General features: G+C 35.9%; 1 protein-coding gene across 1 annotated transcript in view; it reads left to right on the top strand.

Moving 5' to 3' along the window:
- The window catches only part of LOC150107184 (uncharacterized), a 646,985-nt gene that overhangs the window by 580,973 nt on the left and 45,649 nt on the right, over nt 1-20,363 (top strand). The window contains exon 23 of the mRNA XM_090391664.1: nt 11,127-11,258. Coding sequence (XP_090247790.1) covers nt 11,127-11,258 — 132 coding nt within the window. The remainder of the gene's footprint in view (nt 1-11,126; nt 11,259-20,363) is intronic.

The following is a 20,363-nucleotide window of genomic DNA, read 5'->3' as shown; positions in this document are numbered from 1 at the left end:
CATTAGCCAATCAAAGATAGCTGGCCCAAGGGTGTTGCTAATTTTACACAGCATCCAGTGAAGAGAGTACATCTTACAAGTGGCACCATCTTGTGGTCCCTAATCTTAGCACAATATATTACTGTCTGATAAGTATGGGCTCTATGGTCAATTTTTTTTAGTTTACAGCTTGAAAAACTTGAGTTTCCAGGAGAAAAAACTCTCTTACCACCAGGGATGAACTAACTTGGGAACCAGTTGAAGAAAGGGTGGGAAGAAAAGCTCCTCTAGGCAGCAATTAGAATCAAACTTTGACTGTCTTTCTTTGGGTTGCCTAGCACCCTGGATGCAAATGCCACTTCCACAGAGCTACATGGTCAATAGAAAATATGAAGCCTATGTTTATAGTTGAGGTCTGTTCTATAATTATTTTTTCAATAACTAAAAACTAAAGGAAATTTTAAACAAGAGTGTCTCTTGACATGTATTGACTGATCCCTCCATTAACCCCATATCTAATGGAGAGGGTCGGTTAAAGTGTTCCATCCATTTGATTCGAACTGTTTGTATTAACAAGGTTTAAATTCAAATATTCTGAACCATGGTATTAACACTCCGCTAAATCTACTATATGTATATTGGATTCATTTAACTAAAAATGTGTTTAAAAATTTGAAAAAAAAATGCTCCACGTGCTTGTAATTTATTATAATGCAAATCTTAAAAAAAAACAAATGCCTTTATAATTATTTGTGTGTGAATGAAATATTATAACTTCTTTCAAATTGCCTTTGTTTGTGAATGGATACACAGGCATTACTACATTTTAAAGTAGATAAGCAAGTACTGAAAGTTTTGGAAACACTGGCTTAGAGAACTAATAAACACAATTCATTTGAGCTGAAAAGGCAGCAGGCAGAAATATAGGATGTATGTCAAATTGGTTTTTGAATGATCCTGTGAGGAGGGGTGGGGGGGGTCATTTCTTAAGTGGGGAAATTCTGGATAGCATCAAGAACATATTCCCACCTTTCTGGAAGAACAACTGAAATTTTTTCATGTTACCAATAACAAGAATCATGCTAAGATTTCACATTTTAATCTAACACTTGAAAAAAAAACAAAAAAGAAACTAATAATCATTCATTAACTGCCAGTTAATTTCTAGGCTAGCACACTTAAACATCAAGTCAGAAACTGTTAGGATTTTGTGGTTGGGGTGGAAAGGACAAAAATACAGGAAATACAGGGTAATCAAAATTAAAGTGTCTCTGTTTAAGGCCTTGTGGAGCAACATCCAGTGATCTAAATGCTGTGAAACATTGCAGGAATGCATTGTGCATCATTTGGAAGTGATATCTGAGAGAAAAAAGCAGTTCCAAAATACACCACCAGGGGCATTGTAAAGACCAAATGTATGGAGTTTGCATATCAGGCAACTCGGCAGGTGCCAGGAGGGTTTAAAAAGATGGACGTGGGATTTTTTCCTTTCATTCTGGTCGTTAATACTGTCCACAGTGATGGCACTAACCTTGCCCCATCGTGCTTTGTTCGTGAAGCTGTACCACCTAAACAACTGCATTGCTGTTGCTGCACTACTTGAATTTTGTTGCCTGAACAAATGTCAACAAGATCCACTGTCTCAGTGTACTCTGTGATGAATGATTAGTTGATTGCTTAAAAGGTTATTTGTTTCATTATGGTTCATCCATCTTAGGTCCAAATCTAATACACTGTAAGTGGATGTGTCCGAGAGTAACTCCATGATCTTTGTCATGTAATCTTTGGTGTTTAAGATGACTGTTGAGTTTCTTTTGTCCGCCTTTAATCTTTGTCCTTCTTTCCATCAAAAAATAAAGTTCAACTTAGAAATTGAGAGATAGAAAATTACGATTTTTAGACACCTTAATTACAAAACAAGTGGATGGACATATTAATCTAACGGTTTACTGCAAACAGACTCACACTGGCCGGTATCTGCACTTTTCTTCTTCGCATTATAACAGAAGAGAAAACTTCATTTCTCAAATACCAATCACAACAGTGAATGGGACAAAAGTGCTATTCCATATTTAGAGTAAGACTTGTAACTGAAACTTCAAAGAAGCTACAGTTGTAATTCATTCAAAAGGCAATCTCAATAGGAACCAAGGGATAATCCTTGCTGACATATGGAAGACCCTCATAAGATCACTTAGCCTACCAGAATTCAACTTCGCTGCAAATTACAGAATGCATTTGTATAACAATGTCTAACATCACACACGTTCCATGTGTTTATGTTTATGTTCTATGTTAAACTCATTTATGTTTCTTTCTTGACCTGTTTTAAGCTGTTTTTATCACCTTATGCATGCCCAGGCGAAGCCAACAGTCAAGTTGCCAAAACTAGTCGGCTAAATGTGTTATTAAATTCTATTTGGCCAATATATCCCGGTCTAATTTTATTACTGAATCTCTGTACCTTATTTATTCAGTGATACAATAAAACTACTCGTTTTTCTTGTCTGGTGTTTCCTGAGTCCCTCTAAAAACAAAAAAAACACGCATCTGAAGAAGTTCGAATTTTGGAAGATCTAAATAATTTAAATGATGATTTCAATCAGATGTTATATTTACAGAGCAGTTCCTTATCTGAAGTAAAAATTTTCAGCATAAGAGTTGTGAGTTTTCTCTTGCAAACAAATCGAATCTGGTAAGTAACATGGCAGTAATGGTTCGTGAATACAGTAAAAAAGATGAGCTTCTTTTACCAGTTAATGTGGAAAATACATCTGCAGTTTACTCTGCGTTTCTAATGGATGGACTAATGAAATGTATGGTTAGAGAAACTAACAGATATGTAGAGCAGTACTTATCTGATCTCAGAACTGGAAACCTATAGCTAAACAAGAAATGGATTACCCACATCCAAGGAAGAAATTTTTTGGAATCCTATTGCTTATGGGGATAATACATGTTCTGGAAATATGTTTGTACTGGTCGAAGAACTCCATGTATAAAAACTGGAGAATAAAGAATGCAATGCACTGGGACAGATATCTGCAATTGCTGAAGTATTGGCATTTTTGTAACAATGATGTAGAGACTAGTGACCTACATAAAATATGAGAGCTGCTAGAACAAGTTGTTTCAAGCTTTCAGAAAGCAGTTTTGCCTGGAATAAGAGTTGTAATTGATGAGAGCATGATTCCTTGTGTGGGAGTCTCTTCTTTTGGCAATATATTCTCAGCAAGGCTCATAAATGTGGCATCAAAGTTTACAACTCTGTTTACCAGCTGGCTACACATACAACATCTGCGTGAATTCAGGTAAAGGTGATACATTGAGTGGTTGGGGCCATGCTCATTCCATCACTTTGAAATTGCTTGATATCTTCTTGAATACAGGAGGGATTTTATTTGCAGATAATTTTTATTCAAGTTTTGCACTTGCTGAGAAACTTCTCTCTAAGGGAACATTTCTCTGTGGAACAATCAGGAATAATAGTTTGACTTCCAGTGGAATTTATGTTGAAGAAACAGAAACATGGAGAAATAATAGCCATGGAAAGCAAAAAAGCATTAAATTACTGAAATGGACTGACAAAAGATCAGTAACTATGTTGACAACTTACAGAGATCATCATTGTGAGTTAGTGCGCTTGTAAGAATAGGGCGTGGCAGCAAGTACTGAAACCAGACACAGTGCTCAGCTGTAATGCTACTAATAAAGGTGTGATCTCTCAGACCAGATGGCATGTTATTATTCCACTTTGGGAAAGACAGTCAAGTGGTATGAAAAATCGCCATGGAAGTATTCTTTGGAACAGCTCTTGTGAATGTGTGGTTTATTCACAGAAGACACACACACACACACACACACGCATATTTATATATATAGCAGGGTTTTTTCTCCCAGAAACTTGGGTATTTCATTTCACATAAAGACAAATCGGCCTTGAAAACACATGCAATTTAATAGGTGCCCTCCCTCGATGAGTCTTTGGACTCCTTGGAGGTGTCATGTAATAATAATAAATTCAATTCTAAAGAAAATCTCTCCATTCTCCAATTCAGAGAGATAATCATAAAATAATTTTTAGATACAGGAGGGCCTATATCTAAAGAGATTACAATGAAAAGGCAAAATGTTCATTAGTTAAAAAAAAAATGGAATGTTCAGTAAGCACTGCAGATAATGTTATGGAAAATTTTCAAGAATTGGTGGAAAGAAATCCATCATCATGAACCTTGTGCTCACTGCCTGTTGGTGTCTGATGCCTCCTGCACCATCTTCTTCCACCTTTCTTTGTCCAATGCACAGTGTTGCAGTTTCTGTAAACCCATTCCACACCAATCCGTAATGTCGTCCATTCATTCTCTGTATGGTCTAACTCCTCTGGAAAGAAATTGGTGGATATCGGAAATCTAAGAAGATGACAACATACTGTATAAACTGTGATGGACAGTCTCCCAACATTGTTTTAATGTGACTCATTCGTATGAATAATTTACTACTTTTAAAATAATGTAATAATATAGTAATGTTATGTTATCCATAAATAAAATTTTTTCTGTGCATAAGCAGAATAGATATTGTGAGCTTTTAAAATAAAATATCTGTATAAAGAACAAAATTATTTATGTATATAACGCTTTTATGTAAAAAAAAAAAACGCTATTCATTAGTAAATAAAAGAATTATCAGAAAATAAAGTGTAACATGTAAAAAAAGAAAGAAATACACATAACAAGCACACTTATAATATCACAGATGAAAATTATTCATAATCCATTTTATAGTACTGTAAGTATTTTTATTCACACCTATTCTTTATCTTCCTTATATTTGCTGTTCTTTACTACATCTTTTACTAAATCAAGTATAGTAACTAATAATCAAATATATCGTTCTCTTTAATTATTGTTTTTTAATATATTCTGGAAAGAATATTCTTTTCACCTATACTCCTCTCTTCATTGCAGGATTAGTCACAATCAAAGAAACTGTTGTGAAAATCGGCACATTCAACATATATAGGATAAGCACCTCCCAATAGTTATTTACTGAGCTAGAAATGTATACAGTCACTGTTTCTTATTGGTTAGTGATTTATATTTTGCAAACAAATCCCTTTCCATCTATTCATAAGTTGTTGTTTTTTTTTATTATGCCCATCATAAATACAAATATGGAGTTAATAAGATCATGTATTCTTTATTCCCCCCCCCAAAAAAATACTTATCATGCATATAATTTCACAGATGTGTAACTTATTCATAACCTATTTTACAGCTAAAAGTATTTTTGTTCACACCTATTCTTTCTCGTCCTTATATTTGCTGTTCTTTACTACATCTTTTAGAAAATCAAGTATAGTAACTAATAATCAAATATATCATTGTTTTTTAATATATTCTGAAAATAATATTCTTTTCACCTATACCCCTCTCTTCATTGCAGGATTAGTTACAACCAAAGAAACTGTTGTGAAAATCGGCACATTCGACAACATGCAGGAATGAAATTGCCAGTAATTTCATTCGCTTCGACAGATAGTTAGGTTTGTAGCAAAGTTAGGTTTTGATCTCCCTGTATGTGTTATTACAGTGATGATTCTCCAAGTATAGGAAATATAGCAAAATTATTACAGCAAAATGATTGGTAATTGCAAAAGAAGTAAACAAAGATAAAATTATGTATATAATGACTGACTGTGGAAACCCAAGAAGCAGGGTGAGAATGGTAAGAACTGAATAATCAGCAGTTGTGAATAAGTGGAAACTGCATGGAATAAAAAAAAGTAGAGAAAATAATATGGGGAAGGCAAAAGAGTGACTGAATATTAATTATTCATTTTCATTTTCCTCTTACATATTAGGCTCAGTGGTGTATTATGTAAGGAGAAAGATACTTCATAGAAACCTAATTAATGCTATAATATTGAGTTATTCCTATCTGTGTAGTCATGTTCTCTGTAAATTCTCCATGTTCTTTTGTTCAGTTTGTCTATCTTGCAGATGTGAAACCCATATTTCTTCCAGAAATATGGGTTTCCAATATTTCTTCCAGAAATATTGGAAACCCATTTTAGAATTCCAAGAACCTTTATAAAGGTTCTTGGAATTCTAAATAAGATTAAAACTTAGTTTTAATCTTATTTAGTCTTTTATTTTATTTTTATTTTAATCTTTAATTTCTGTTGCATTAATGCATGCTGATTGATAGTCCTGACATATGGCCCTTCACTTATTAGTTTTGTAATTCTTTAAGTATTGCACAAGATTTTACTGAATTAAAAGCTTTCTCATAATCAATAAAACCAAGACATAATGGTAGTTGATATTTGTTACACCATTCAATAATCTGTTATACAACTTGAGTGTGCTTATGCAAGGTCATCTAGAGTTGCACAAAGCCTATGAGCCAAGACTTTTTAAACATGTTGTAAACCTTTGATAGTAGACTAAGTCAATAGTTCTTTAAGTCTTCTGCTTCACTTTTTGTTGTTGTTGTTGTTGTCGAAGAAAGTCATTTTTTTTCATACATGAAAAATTTTGAGTTTTCATGTATGAAAGAAAAATGACTTTCTTCAATAAAAAATTGTTGAAGGTGTTGAGTATTGTAAATAAAAAAAATTGTTGAAGATGGTGATAATTGAACAGTTCTGAAAGATGTTTTCTTGTGTGTGTGTTTCTTGAAGAAAGAATTCATGATGGACAGATTTTCTTTTTATACAAATTCTGTTAGCCTTGCCCCTCTATCATCTCTCGTGCCATATCCAAAATTTCCTATTGTGTAACAATTCTTGCATTAAAGTCTCCCATTACAATGTTTAAATGATGTTTTCCTCTGTTGTGCATTTGGGATACATCATGATAGAAGTCTCCAATTTCTTTATCATTATGACATATTGTTGGTACATAGACTTGGATGACCTTAAGATCATATCTTTTTTGAGATCTGGACAACAATACTTGCAATTTGATCACATATGCTGTTAAATTCTATTATGTTGTTTTCCAATTTTTTTGTTAATCATGGATCCAGCTCCACTAATTCGTTCCTTATCTTGTCCTCAATAGTAGTATATTTCTGTTTTTTACTTGAAATATTTCTTCTCCATTACATTTTACTTTGCACAGTCCAAGAATGTGCCATTGTAGTTGTTTTAGCTCTTCTTTTACTAATATGTATACCAGGGTGGTCTGAAAAGTTCTCAGCCTCGACCATAGATGGCAACACTATCAGCAAGGTTTTTTTTTTTCTAAGTTGATACATCTGTCATAAGCATCCATGTGAAATTGCAAGTTATTCTATCAAGTAGTTTTTTTTATACAGCTGTCTGAATCAAAAGTTTTGTCTGTATCCCTTGAAATGAATAAAATTGAGTATCGTGCAGTTATAAAATTCTTTGTAAAAGAAGGTTTAATGTCAAAAGAAATTTATTTGAAGTTCATAAAAGTTTATGGGCATTCTTTTCCTTTGTTTTTGACAGTTAAGAAATGGCCTGCTGAGTTTAAACATGAGTGCAACAGCTTTGAAGGTTATCCACGTGAAGGATGTCCAAAAAAAGTGTAACAACACCAGAAATAATTGATCAAGTGCACGATATGGTATTGGATGATCGGCAAGTCAAAGTGCATGAAATTGCTGAGACTATAGACATTTCAAAAGAATGTGTAGGATATATTTTGCATGAAGAATTGCAAATGAAAAAGCTTTGCACAAGATGGGTGCCACACTTGCTCACAGCAGATCAAAAACACACTCGCATGAAAATCTCTGAACAGTGTTTAGAGCATTTTAACAAGAATTCCCATTATTCTTTGATTAAACTATCAGTCTATTTGGATTTATTACTACTATGGATGAGACTTGGATTCACCATTACACACCAGAATCCAAACAGCAGTTAAAACATTGGACAGAAGGCGGTTGTTCAGCGCTGAAGACAAAGTCGGTTCTATCAGAAGGAAAAGTCATGGCATCAGTGTTTTGGGATGCTAAAGGCATTTTGTTTATTAATTATCTTGAAAAGGGTAAAACAATAACTGGGGAATATTATTCTGATCTTTTAACCAAACTAGATGAAAAAATTCGTGAGAAAAGACCCGGTTCAGAAGAAAAGAATCATCTTTCATCAGGACAATGCACCTGCCCACAAAGGTGTTTTAGCAATGAGAAAATTAAGGGATCTGCACTATGAATTGTTGGAACATCCACCCTATTTCTCAGATTTGGCTCCCTCTGACTTCTATCTCTTCCCAAAACGAAAACTCTTCCTCACTGGTCAGCATTTTTCTTCGAATCAAGAGGTGATTGCAGCTGTAGAGGGAGTATTTTGCAGATCTTACTGAAAACCACTACAGGGACGGGATAATAGCACTGGAGCATCGCTGGAATAAATGTATCAGTCTTAACGGAGATTATGTTGAAAATTAAAAATAATTTTCAAGTTATAAATTCGTTTTTTCATTGTTAGGGTGAGAGCTTTATAGACCACCCTCGTATATTTTATGTAGCTACCAACTACAAAAGGTTTCTTGTAGTATATAAAAAAATTAAATTAATAAAAATTGAATAAAAAGCTTTTTTTTTTTTTTTTTTGTCAGGGGACCATATCCATGCACATTTACTTATCCTGGAAACCCTGCTCTTAGAGATCAGACATGGAGCTTTTTCAATCCACTTCAGGCTTCCAATAAGTGGGGTGGTAACCTCACACTGAGCTATGAAATTAATCTCCCACCCAAAGACAGTCACAAACATCTGTGTTCACAATAGGATTTGCATCCACAGCCTGTTGGTTGAGAGTGGATACACTAACCACTCGGCCAACCAGGCCAGCACATGTTTGTATCACATGCCCTCTTTTCTGGCTATCACTTAAATTTGTAACCCACAGATCATCAGTCTATCCTCATAGTGAACACTCCATAAACCATTTTGGGCACTTGCTTCTGAATCATCTCTACCACTTCCATATTCCCAAGAAACTCGGGTGACCATATCCATGCACAGTAGTCCAGATGGAGTTGTATCAGAATCATGTAAAGAGAGAGAGTGACTTCCTTATCCATGCTTGTCAATGTGCTCCTTGGTGTCCAAGTGATCCTTGAGATGTTTTGTCCACTTGAAATATATTCTCTGAACTTTGACTCTATGTCCACCATAATCTCTAAATCCCTACTGTTATCAATTTCTTTGAAGTCCAGTTCCATCTATATAATGCTCGGCCTATAACTGTTTTCATCTGTTACATTTTTGTTAACACACTGAATTGGCAGCCATTAGTCTTTGACTAAACTATCAGTCTATTTGGATCATTTTGCAGGATCTTTCTCTACATCACCTTTATTAACTATTGCTCTTCCCCAGTTTAGCATCATCGGCAAGCAACTTAGTTCCTTCTGAAATCATTCCCAAAATCATTAATGTACAAATTGAACAGTAGTTGACCAAGTATAGACCCATGTGGCACACCATTGGCTGTCTGCCTTCTCTTTGATTCAACTTTTCCATATCTCTGATGTCTGTCCATTACTACTGTCTTATCCATATCACTAGTTTCATGTCCATCTCAGTTTTCTCCAGCCCAGATAACAGAGTTCAGTGTAACATCCTGTCAATGTCATAGCAAAGTCCAGCAGTATTATGATCTAACTGTTTCCTTTATATCTCAGTCTTGGAGTTTCATATTGTTAATAGAACTATTTTGTTCATTTTCCATTTCCCTGGGACTCTGTTGGTGCCTAAATTAAGACTGCTTAATTTATGCATCAGCAGATCCAGTGATACTATAATTTCCTTCACTTTTGTGTAACTCATGCACCAATAATCCCATCCAAACTCTCATTATTGTATTCACATTAAATTGTATTGTATTGTATTCACATTCATGTTCTAAACACTTTCAGTTCATTCACCTCTATTCTCAACTTGATCCATGCCACATCAGTCACTGTATTATATACACCTAGATGAAACGCCCTTCAAAGTGATCACTTAGTAATTAAATTCATCTACTGCTTCTGTCACCTATCTGCTGTCAATGTTCATTAAACATATTCTTCCATAATCATTCTTCCTTTTGCTCATCATATAGAAAATGAGTGTTTGGGATTTTCTTTCATCTGATGTTTTCTTCCTCACCATACCAGCCCTTCTTGCTTGTGCTTTATATTGCTCATCAACCTGTTAATCACCTTCCTTCTTATACATCCTCCATGAATTTTCTTCTTTTGTAGCTCCTGCTTAATAATGCTACTCATCCATTTAACTTCAACCTGATTTATCCTCATAACTGTAGGTATGTACCTGATACTTCTTTCCTTAAATACTCCTTATTTCACATGCATCTGGCATGCTTCCATTGAAGTTTCTTAATCCATGGCACAGCTGTAAGTTGCCTCCTGAGTTGGTTATAATCATGAGTTTTTTAGTTCCACATAGACTCCTTCTTACTGAAGTTGTAATTAAAGATTTCTTGACCTTAGCCATGCCAAGACTGTTCTCCCCCCAAATCAGAGTCAAAGTGAGTATCTTGGTTATGAATATTTACAGATCTTCCAGTCATGTAACTTTGATCTTAAAGCACTCTACCATCTGAATATCGCTGATATATTTGTTGTGTACCTGAGTATTATCTAAGCTCAGGATTGGACAAATGCCTGGATTTAAGCAGCAGACTGCATGGAGCCAGAGCATTTTTTTCAGCCTAGTCTTTGATTATTTTTATTTATTTTTTTTTTTTTTAAATCTGTATGTCTGAAAATTAATGAACAGAAGTTTGAATACAGTGTCAGAAAGGTCACACCATCTTTCTGGCTCTAAAACTCACTTTAAAATATTAAGCATAATAATTGCATACATTGAATATATGTTAAAACTACCAAAGAGATTTCGAGAAGTTTTAAAATTAATTATTTTGTTGATTGCTGTTTCATTAGGAGCTAAAGTGACAAACCATGTGATTCATATTTTATGTGTTTATGGAAAGAATTAATAATCTCCTCTGGAAAAGATATTAATTTTTATTGTATGTGCTAATGCAAAATAATTAAAAGCAGGTTTTTTGTATATGATCTAAATATTTAATATGCAATTATGTATACAGGAGTAACCAACAGAATAGATGATACTTTTTTTTTTATTTTGTTCAGTTAGTGTCCGAGAGAGAACAGCATATTATTGAGCTTGAACAACTTATAAAATTGAAGAAGGATATGGAAACAGAATTATCTGATAGGAAAGAAAGTCAGCAAGATTTTTCGGACACTGTTATTGCTGTTAAGGTAAACAAGATTTAGTATTTTTATGTGGGACTTTTTTTTTTTTATCTTATTTGGGCAATTATTCACTGAACTAGATTTTATATTAATATTGCACTTTTGCTTATATAGATCAATCCTTGGCATGCTGTTCTGTGGCAAATACTAATTGCCATTTTCTAGAGCAGTGGTGCCACCAGGGGGCAGTTAGAAGTTAATTGGTGTCCATTAACTGTAAAGACCAGGTTTTAACTATGTGCAGCATGCAAACTTTATAAACACTTTGCACCTGAAGGTGATTTAACTATTCTCACAGAGATGGAAGAGTTCACTCCTGCAAACATATTGATGGAATTGACCTAGTGATCAGTAGGACCACTAGGTCAATATAACCTATAAATAAAAACATCCTGGAAGGAAGGAAGAAATTGTTTAATCAATGATTAAACAGTTTCTTCAGTGTGAAGAAAAAGAAATCAAGCCCAAGTTCTTTTCACAAATCTTATGCCTTTGCATTAGTTGGGCCTATTTGGAGCCATGTATATATGCTCTAATGAGCAGATATTAAACTTCATGTTGAAATAAACTATCTAGGAGTGAACCAATATAGGTAGTAATCACGGTATAACATACAATAAGAGGAAAGTATTAGGAAGTGCTGGCTAAGAGATGAATTTCATTGTTTGATATAACATTCAAATTTTGCTTATTTGAAGCATGAAGTAGTCGGAATCCATGGTCAAGTCCTGATTTTCCATTTTTTCCCATCTAGCCTGTCATTTTGAATGATAATTTCAGTTACATTGAACTTCTTTTCCAACATTATTTTTGAGTGTACCACTTTAAAACAGGTCAGGTAATGAATAATTCTCACTGTCACTTCTTCTAGGCATGCCTAGAATGAACTTGAGCAGGGTATATGGAGACATCAGGTCAAGATTTATATTATGATTGGAAAAACCTATGGGCAATGGACAGTGTATGAAAAAGTAAATCAGTGAGCCTTATAAAGCTCGGACTCCAAAAACATGCATATTTACAAGTGCTGTCTATGGATGTTAGACATAGATAATGGTCAAAGACTGCGAGACAAATATTGGCTTTCAACAGAACATGTTATAGAAAGATTTTATGAATTAAATTGGTGCAAAAGGTAACAAATGAAGAACTGTATAACAAAGTAATATTAATACCTTCATGTGCTCTCAACGTTATAAAGTAACTTTATGGCTTACACATGTAGCAAAAAAGTATATAGAATTTTATTTAAATAAAAACTCCAATGCATTTTGTCCAACATTATGTGGACTTTCGTCAGGGAAACAGACCGTTTTCTACATTCAAAAGATGAGTCAAATAATGAATCATAATTCAAGCATATATTAGTTCATATCTTGGTCGCAGCTGAAGTGCATGATGTTGCACAATTAGAGTTCAAAGGAACAATTGTAAAAATTGTACAACTTTAAAATGGGTTCCTTTGAACTCTAATAGTGTAATATATGTACTTCAGCTGCGACTGAGACACGAGCTAATATGCACATGTTAATCTTTGAAGTTGTTGTTTTGAAGTTGATTTGCAATTGCTATATGAATGCATTAAATAGTTGGTTGTTTACTAAAATTTTTGTGTGTTCAATTCATGTCAGTAGTCAACAGTTATCCCTAGAAATGTGAGCTTTATAATTGTATTAAGGTAATGTTGGTTTGGTCCAATTGGTAGAACAATTACCAAATCAAAATTACACCACTTTTTTTTTTGAATGACTTTAGTATGAAATAGCATGTAGCACTTTTTGTTAAACTGCAGCTAGTTGTTTGTTAATAGAGGAACTATTATATAAGAGAGAAGTATATCTGCTCATTTTTATAAAAATTGTTCACTCTATTGTGTCTAAACAATGATCCACTAAAATACATTATGATTTATTGCAGATGGTGTTGACCATAATATCCAAACTATGACTATACTGAAAAGCTGTTGAATTGAAAAAGTATGTACTAGACTAGAAGTACTAGACTTGGGACAATAGCTCTTTTAGGGAACATTATTTCATCCAACCTAGAAAATATACAAATAATACTGAATATATGTACAGTGCAATATCTGTGAAATGTACACATTACCAAAGACAAATGGAATTTGGTTCGAAAGTGATAGTGATGTGAAAGTATACCAAAAATACTATGAAAGCAAGGGTCAAAACTGCAGGTCAGGTCACACGAGATTGAAGTGGTGGACAGAACTGAGAACACATGAGAAAATATATGGTAACAGCAGATAGGACTGAAAGAGAGGTTAAAAGTGACACAATTGAGAGAGAGAGAAAAAGAGAGTAAAAATGTTGACTGAAAGAATAGTAGTATGAGTGTAAAGAATGAAGAGTTGACTGTAATAAGAGAGAGAGAGAGAGATAACTTGCCTTATGCGGAGTGATATGCAGGATAAAGCAGGAGCTGCACTGAATGCAGAAATGTCTGGAGAGTGGGTCAGCTGATATCAGAAAGAAAAAAGTGATAAAAGAAATGAGTGCTTGACTAAGAGAGAGAGAGAAGGAAAAATCAAGGAGCGAGTCTTGTATGGCAATTTCATCATCAGAGGTGTGATTGGCAAGAGATTGACAAAATCGTGCCTTCAGGGTGCAAAAATTAATTATGTTAGTGAGGCTATTAGAGCACAAAAGGGTAAAGTGAAAGAGTTGATTGTTTTGGCTGGAACAATTGTTTGAAAGGGGAAAAGTATGGCATGAGAGAGGACATAAAAGAATTACTGTAAGTAGCAAAAGAAAATAGTGAGAGAGTTAAGATAGTAAGTCTGTTGCCATGGTATGACAGAGTACAGCTGAAAAGGAAGACTTTAATAGTGAATGACGATTCATAGGTTATGCTGGAGGAGTGGTGTGGAGTGAGTTTGACAGCTGAAAAGACTTATATAAGAAAGATGGTTTGCATCTAAATGGATTTGGTGTTTAGAATCTGGAAAAAGTGTTTGTTGAATGAAGTGAAAGTGGATGTGCAAAATCAGGGAACTAGAGCTTTTAGGGGAAAAGCTGTTGAGTGGATGTGAAGACATAAATGAGGCAGTTGAGTGTAAGAATGTGTGTATAAAATGCCTAAGTTAGTACTACTGATAACAAACCAGAATGGGATAGTATAAAGTGTCAGGATAGTGGTGGGCTTAAAGAGCTTTTGCACTTTATGTGCACTAATGCCAAGGAGCATTCAGAACAAGGGGGAGGAATTTTTGGCATTAGTTACTTCATCCTGGCCAAAGGTTATTGGATTTAGTGAGACATGGCTGACAGAAGATGATATGGTTAGTGAATAGAATGTGAAAGGCATAGTGTGTTCTGGGAAGATAGAAAGAAAAGAATTGAGGGGGGGGGGTGCTATTGATGATAGCCGATGAACTGCAACCAAAGAGAGTAGAGTTCAACTACAGGCCAGTGAAAATAGCCCATTTGAGGGTATCAATAAGAGGCCAGTATGATGCTGCTATAGACCAGGGGAGGAAAAAATGATGGGGAGAGTGTGTATCAGCAAATAGGCTCACTGAGTGGAAAGCATAATTATTATAGGGAATTTCAACTTGGGATCATAGATTGGAAGGAGGAGGAGAAAGGGAATGGAATTTATGCAGATACTAAGGAATAATTACCTGAGACAGCATGTGATGGAATATACTAGGGGTTTTAGAGTGCTTGATCTAGTAATTCCATCTGAGAATTTGTCTATAATCAATATGACCACGTTCCTGCCAGTTGGTGGGAGTGATCATTATGGTCTTGACCTGGGAGGTGTCTAAATGAGTGGAATTTTCAGTTAAGAGATGGAATTCTAGTGGAAAAGCTTAGACGTTGGTTATACATTATTACTAAATAGTTTAGGGAAATAACAACGTAGACTAGGATATACATTAAAATAACTTTTTAATACAAATCCATTATTTCGGCAACGTCACGTTGCCATTTTCAACAGGAACTTGTGAGCAAGACACGTGCATGCAGGCATAGCAAACAATAAGTGAGGACGAAGCAGGAAGCTATACTTTCTCCTAAAGTCCTACTGGTGCCCCCTAGTGGGCAATGTTGGTATTCTTGGGCGATTGGGCTGAGGTCTTCTGATGTAGGTTTCCCAAATTTGAGGCAGTCTCATGCAGCCAAATTTGTTGAGGTTTGGATTGTTTCTTAGCTTAACTTCTTGACTGCTTAACTTCTTGTTACAGACCATATAAGAAATTGGCATTCCTTATCTGCTCAATAAAGACCAACCTCTCCCCCCCCCCCCAGACCTACCTGGTGGATACCAGGTCCTTTGCAGCTGTAAGCTGTCCTACTTTGGCCAAACAGGCAGGACAGCCAATATCAGAATTACAGAACACAAGGACTACATCCGGTTCCACCAATACAGCCACTCTGGTCTTGCAGACCTTGCTCTGGATACCTGCCATAGAATACGGTGGAAGAAAGCCATGATCATTCACCGTAGTAAATACAAGTATGAAAGGCTTTTCATGGAATCAGCCTCAGCCCTAAGAAACAATCCAAACCTCGACAAATTTGGCTGCATGAGACTGCCTCAAATTTGAGAAACCTACATCAGAAGACCTCAGCCCAATCGCCCAAGAATACCACCAACATTGCCCACTAGGGGGCACCAGTAGGACTTTAGGAGAAAGTATAGCTTTCTGCTTCGTCCTCATTTACTGTTTGCTGTGCCTGCGTACATGTGTCTTGCTCACAAGTTCCTGTTGAAAATGGCAACGTGACGTTGCCGAAATATTGGATTTGTATTAAAAAGTTATTTTAATGTATATCCTAGTCTACATTGTTATTTCCCTAAACTATTTAGTAATAAGAGATGGAATATGTGGAATTACAGGAGTGGTAAGTAAGACAAACTTAGCAGATTGCTTCAGTCAGTGCCATGAAATGTGAAACTGCAGAGGGGGCTGGATGTTGATAGTGCATGGGAAGTGGTAAAGGAGTATTTGAGAGAAGTAAAGGCACACTGCATACCTAGAGCGAGAAGAGTAAATCAAGTGGGAGTTAAATGAATGAATATCATCAATAAGCTGGAGCTGCAAAAAAAGAACAAATTGTGGAGGGAATTCAAGGAGAAAGATAATCAGCAGTTACATGAACAGTACAAAGTACAGGCCAGAAAGGTAATCAGGGTGGTAAGTAAGGAAAAGCAAAATATGAAAGGAAATTAGCAGTGCAGGCCAAAAATAATCCCAAACAGTTCTTTCTATATGTTGCAAGTAAAAGGAAAAATGTTTATGACAGAATGATTTTAATAAATGTCGATTGTAGGGAAATAACTGAGTCGGTGAAAATAGTAGACTTACTAAGTGAACACTTTGCAAGAGTATATCATCCAGGTGGACATATTGCAGTAACAAGAGAGGCAAAGACTTATATGGGAAGTGAGGTAAATGAAATGGAGGTGCATAGCACATTACAGAACCTTGATGTGAATACAGCTATGGGATTAGATGGTTTACCAGCTTGAGTTATATGTGAAGGTGCAAGGGAACTGTTGGTGCCTTTGACCACATTGTTTAATCTAAGTCTCAGCTCTGGGTTAGTCCCAAGAGAGTGGAAAGAGGGGGTGGGGGAGTGAAATAGTCCCATTGCATAAAGGAGGTGCCAAGACTGACATCGTAAATTACCAACCAATCAGCATATCAGGAGTTGTTGTCAAGGTACTTGAGAAGTTGGTCAAGAACAACTTGACCAACAACAGAAATGAAATACCGTATGGGGACAATATGGTTTTGTGAAGGGTAGGTCTTGCCTCAGTAAGTTGCCTCAGTGCCTTGTTCACATTTTATAATACAGTGATATCTGAGTTACAGCGATACTGCTGAACTTTGCAAAAGCCTTTGATTGGATACGGCATGGAATTCTGATGGGTAAACTGCAACACATGGGGATGGATATAGGGTTGGTGAGGTGGATTAGAGAGTGGTGGATGGAGATATCAAAGAGTAGTTTATTTAGGAGTAGAGTATAAAAGATTACCAGTGACTAGTGGTGTGTCACAGGGCTCTGTTCTTGATCTACTTCTATTTAATTTATGCATTAATGATATAGGAAAGGATCTGAGAGGAACTGTTTAGTTGTTTGCCAATGATGCAAAATTGGGTAGAGCAATAGTTAATACAGATGATGTTAATATTTTGCAGAATGATTTGGAAAAGTTGCAGTTTAATGTGGGAAAGTGTAAGGTTATGCATTTTGGGGTGAAAAGATTACCAGCTATATATGACATTGATGGAAATGTACTCCAGGAAATTGGCAAAGCCAGAGATTTGGACAGCTCATCAGATTACTTGGTTATAGAAGAATACAGGGTGTCAACATTGAACCGTTCTAGTTTCAACATGTTACTTTTACTACCTAAGTGTATTGACCATGGTGTCGAAATTGTACAAATGAGAAGAAACACTCATCAAGTTTTTGCAAAAAAAAATCTGTATACTTCCACATATGCACCTTTAGTAGCATGCACAATGTCAAGTCGATTGTCCATCTCTGACCAGGTTCTCTGAAGCATGTCAGAGGTAATGGAGGACACAGCAGCAGAAATGTGATGTCACTTTGTACATGTGTCAACACAACTTATGATGGATGACCTTGTGAATGGTGGAACAGGGTATTTGCAATTCACATAACGCTCTCCTAAAGGATTTTGTTGGGCTTCGTGCAAAGGTCTCATAAATCCTCTCTACCTTCTCTTCCGATATTGGCTGTTTCTTGCCTCTATGTTGTTTCAAAATGCTGAAACAACAATATTTATTATTGGATTAACAAACGGATACTCTTGGGGGCAGGTTCTGCCATTTTTGTACACCTGATGGAACTTATGCTGCACTGCTTTGATTGATTTCAGCTCAGCTAACTACCACACAACTTGTGCTTTTCCTGCCCCTGACACCAGGTTTAAAACTATGATAGCCCTGTCCGGCAGCGTCGCTGCATTGTGATGCAGGAAAAAATTCTGGATGAAACTTGTAGAGTCTCTGGAACATTTGAACAACTCAAACCTTATATATTTCTGCATTTTGATTTTTTATCTTTCTTTCAAACTTGGATGGTCCAATGTGCACACCCTATACTTTGACGAGCAAAAAAACAAGCAGATTATTATTCCTCTTTATCGAGCCTTGATAAGACCCCATCTTGATTACTACATGCAGATCTCATCACCAGAGTTTCTTGGCAATGAGGAAGAGGTGGAGAGGATCCAAAGGCCAGTGACAAAGATGAAATGAACCTTACAAGAACAGGTTAAATATTGGTAGTGAAGGTGGAAAGGAGATGATATCATTGAGACATAGAAATTACTGAATGGTTTTTACAAGATTAATTAAGAGGAAATTTGTTAGAACAGGTCTGATGGTAGGAGAACTAGTGAGTATCCTTGGAAACTGAGTAAGAGTGTAATTAACAAGGTGTTAGAACTAGGTTTTTTGCTTGGAGAGTAGTGAATGAGTGGAATAGGTTTCTAGAGTCTGTTGTGGGTGCCATGCCTATGAATGAGTTCACAACAAGTATGATTACTGTGTAAATGTTGGATAGTGTTTGATGTTGATGCTTAGGTCCTCCCTTGATGAGTTGGACCACATGGAGTAGCCCATAATAATAATATTCTGGGCTTCAAATCTTTTACACTATGACCAAATTTTGGAGAGTGCAGGAATCATAAAGCTATAAAAGATAATGTCATCATATTCACAGCTGTGCTTTGTGCTTGTTGTAGCTTTCACTGGACCTTTTGTTTGATTCTTTGGCATTAGACGGCATTTCTAGTTTGTCAATTTTTTAAGTACAATTTTCATTAAAAAAAAAAGTATTTCTGAATTATCTCAGAGATGTACTTTCATAGAAAACTTCCAAAAACTAATGATATATTAGGAATATATCAAATAATTAAATACTTTACTTTTTAAAATATTTATTATTGGAATTTATTTATTTATTTTTTTTTTTTTATGTTGGGCCCATATATAAGAGGGGTTGGCTAGCCAACCTATAGTACGTTAATACCATATATGGGTGGTGGGTTGGGAAAGGAGAAACTTGTTTACATTTGATTTAAGCGCCTGTATGTTGTATTCCTTGGGAAATACGTCAGGGGGAAGACTGTTCCACAGTACCGCAGTAGCAGGAATGAATGAGGAGGAAAAGAAACTTGTTCTGTGGGTTTCAAGGTGTACTGTGAAAGGATGTTGGTCGGCAGCTGTACGTGTTCCAATGGCCTTAGTACAGAGTGGGGGGAATTATTGATGCTGTTTGAGATGAACATTTCCCATGGAAATATTTATAGAATATACAGATTGCAGAGACCAAGCGTCTGTGTGAAAGTGAGGGGAGCGAGTTAGTGAGAGATAAGTCACTTATTAGTCTAATTGCTCTCCTCTGTATTGAGTCAAGCATTTTGAGGGAGCTTTTAGGAGCCCCACTCCAGATGTCAGAGCAGTATTCGATAGCTGGGTGGATTTGTAATTTGTAAAATGTTAACAGCTGTTTAGAGGTGAAGTAACGTCTTGAGCAAAAGAGAAAACCCAGTTTTTTGGAAGCTGAGGATGCAATGGTTGTGATGTGTTGATGTCAGGGTAATTCCGAAAAGAGAAATTTCATCTTGTCTGGGAATTTGAGTGTTATCGAAAACAATGCTAAGAAAAATGGTTATTTTTTGTGAGAAATAAGACAGAACTGGGTTTTACTAGCGTTGAAGTTGATGAGGTTATCTGAACCCCATTGGGGGATGGCTTGGAGGTCGGAATTAAGGGCAGTGGTGGTTAATGGTCTGTGAGTTGTGTAGAGTAGGGTTTGTCAAATGACAGGGAGGAATGTAATGTGCTGTCATCTGCAAAACTGTGTATGGGATTAGAGGTCAACTGAAGTAGGTCATTGATATATAGAAGGAAGAGGGTCGGTGAGAGAACTGAACCTTGTGGGACCACAGCATTAGTTGGATGGTGAGAGGATAGTGAGTAGTCTACCATCACACATAGTGTGCATCCAGACAGGAAGCTGGCAATCCATCTGCAGAAGTCCTGAGGTAGTCCAAATGATAGAAGTTTGCTTATTAAGCCTTTGTAGAAGACTCGGTCAAAGG

This window comes from Typopeltis vanoorti, chromosome 4 (assembly GCF_054136105.1).
Source record: "Typopeltis vanoorti isolate ZY-2024b chromosome 4, IOZ_Tvanoo_1.0, whole genome shotgun sequence".
NCBI classification, from domain to species: Eukaryota; Metazoa; Arthropoda; class Arachnida; order Uropygi; family Thelyphonidae; genus Typopeltis; species Typopeltis vanoorti.
This window is presented reverse-complemented; position numbering and strand designations above follow the sequence as displayed.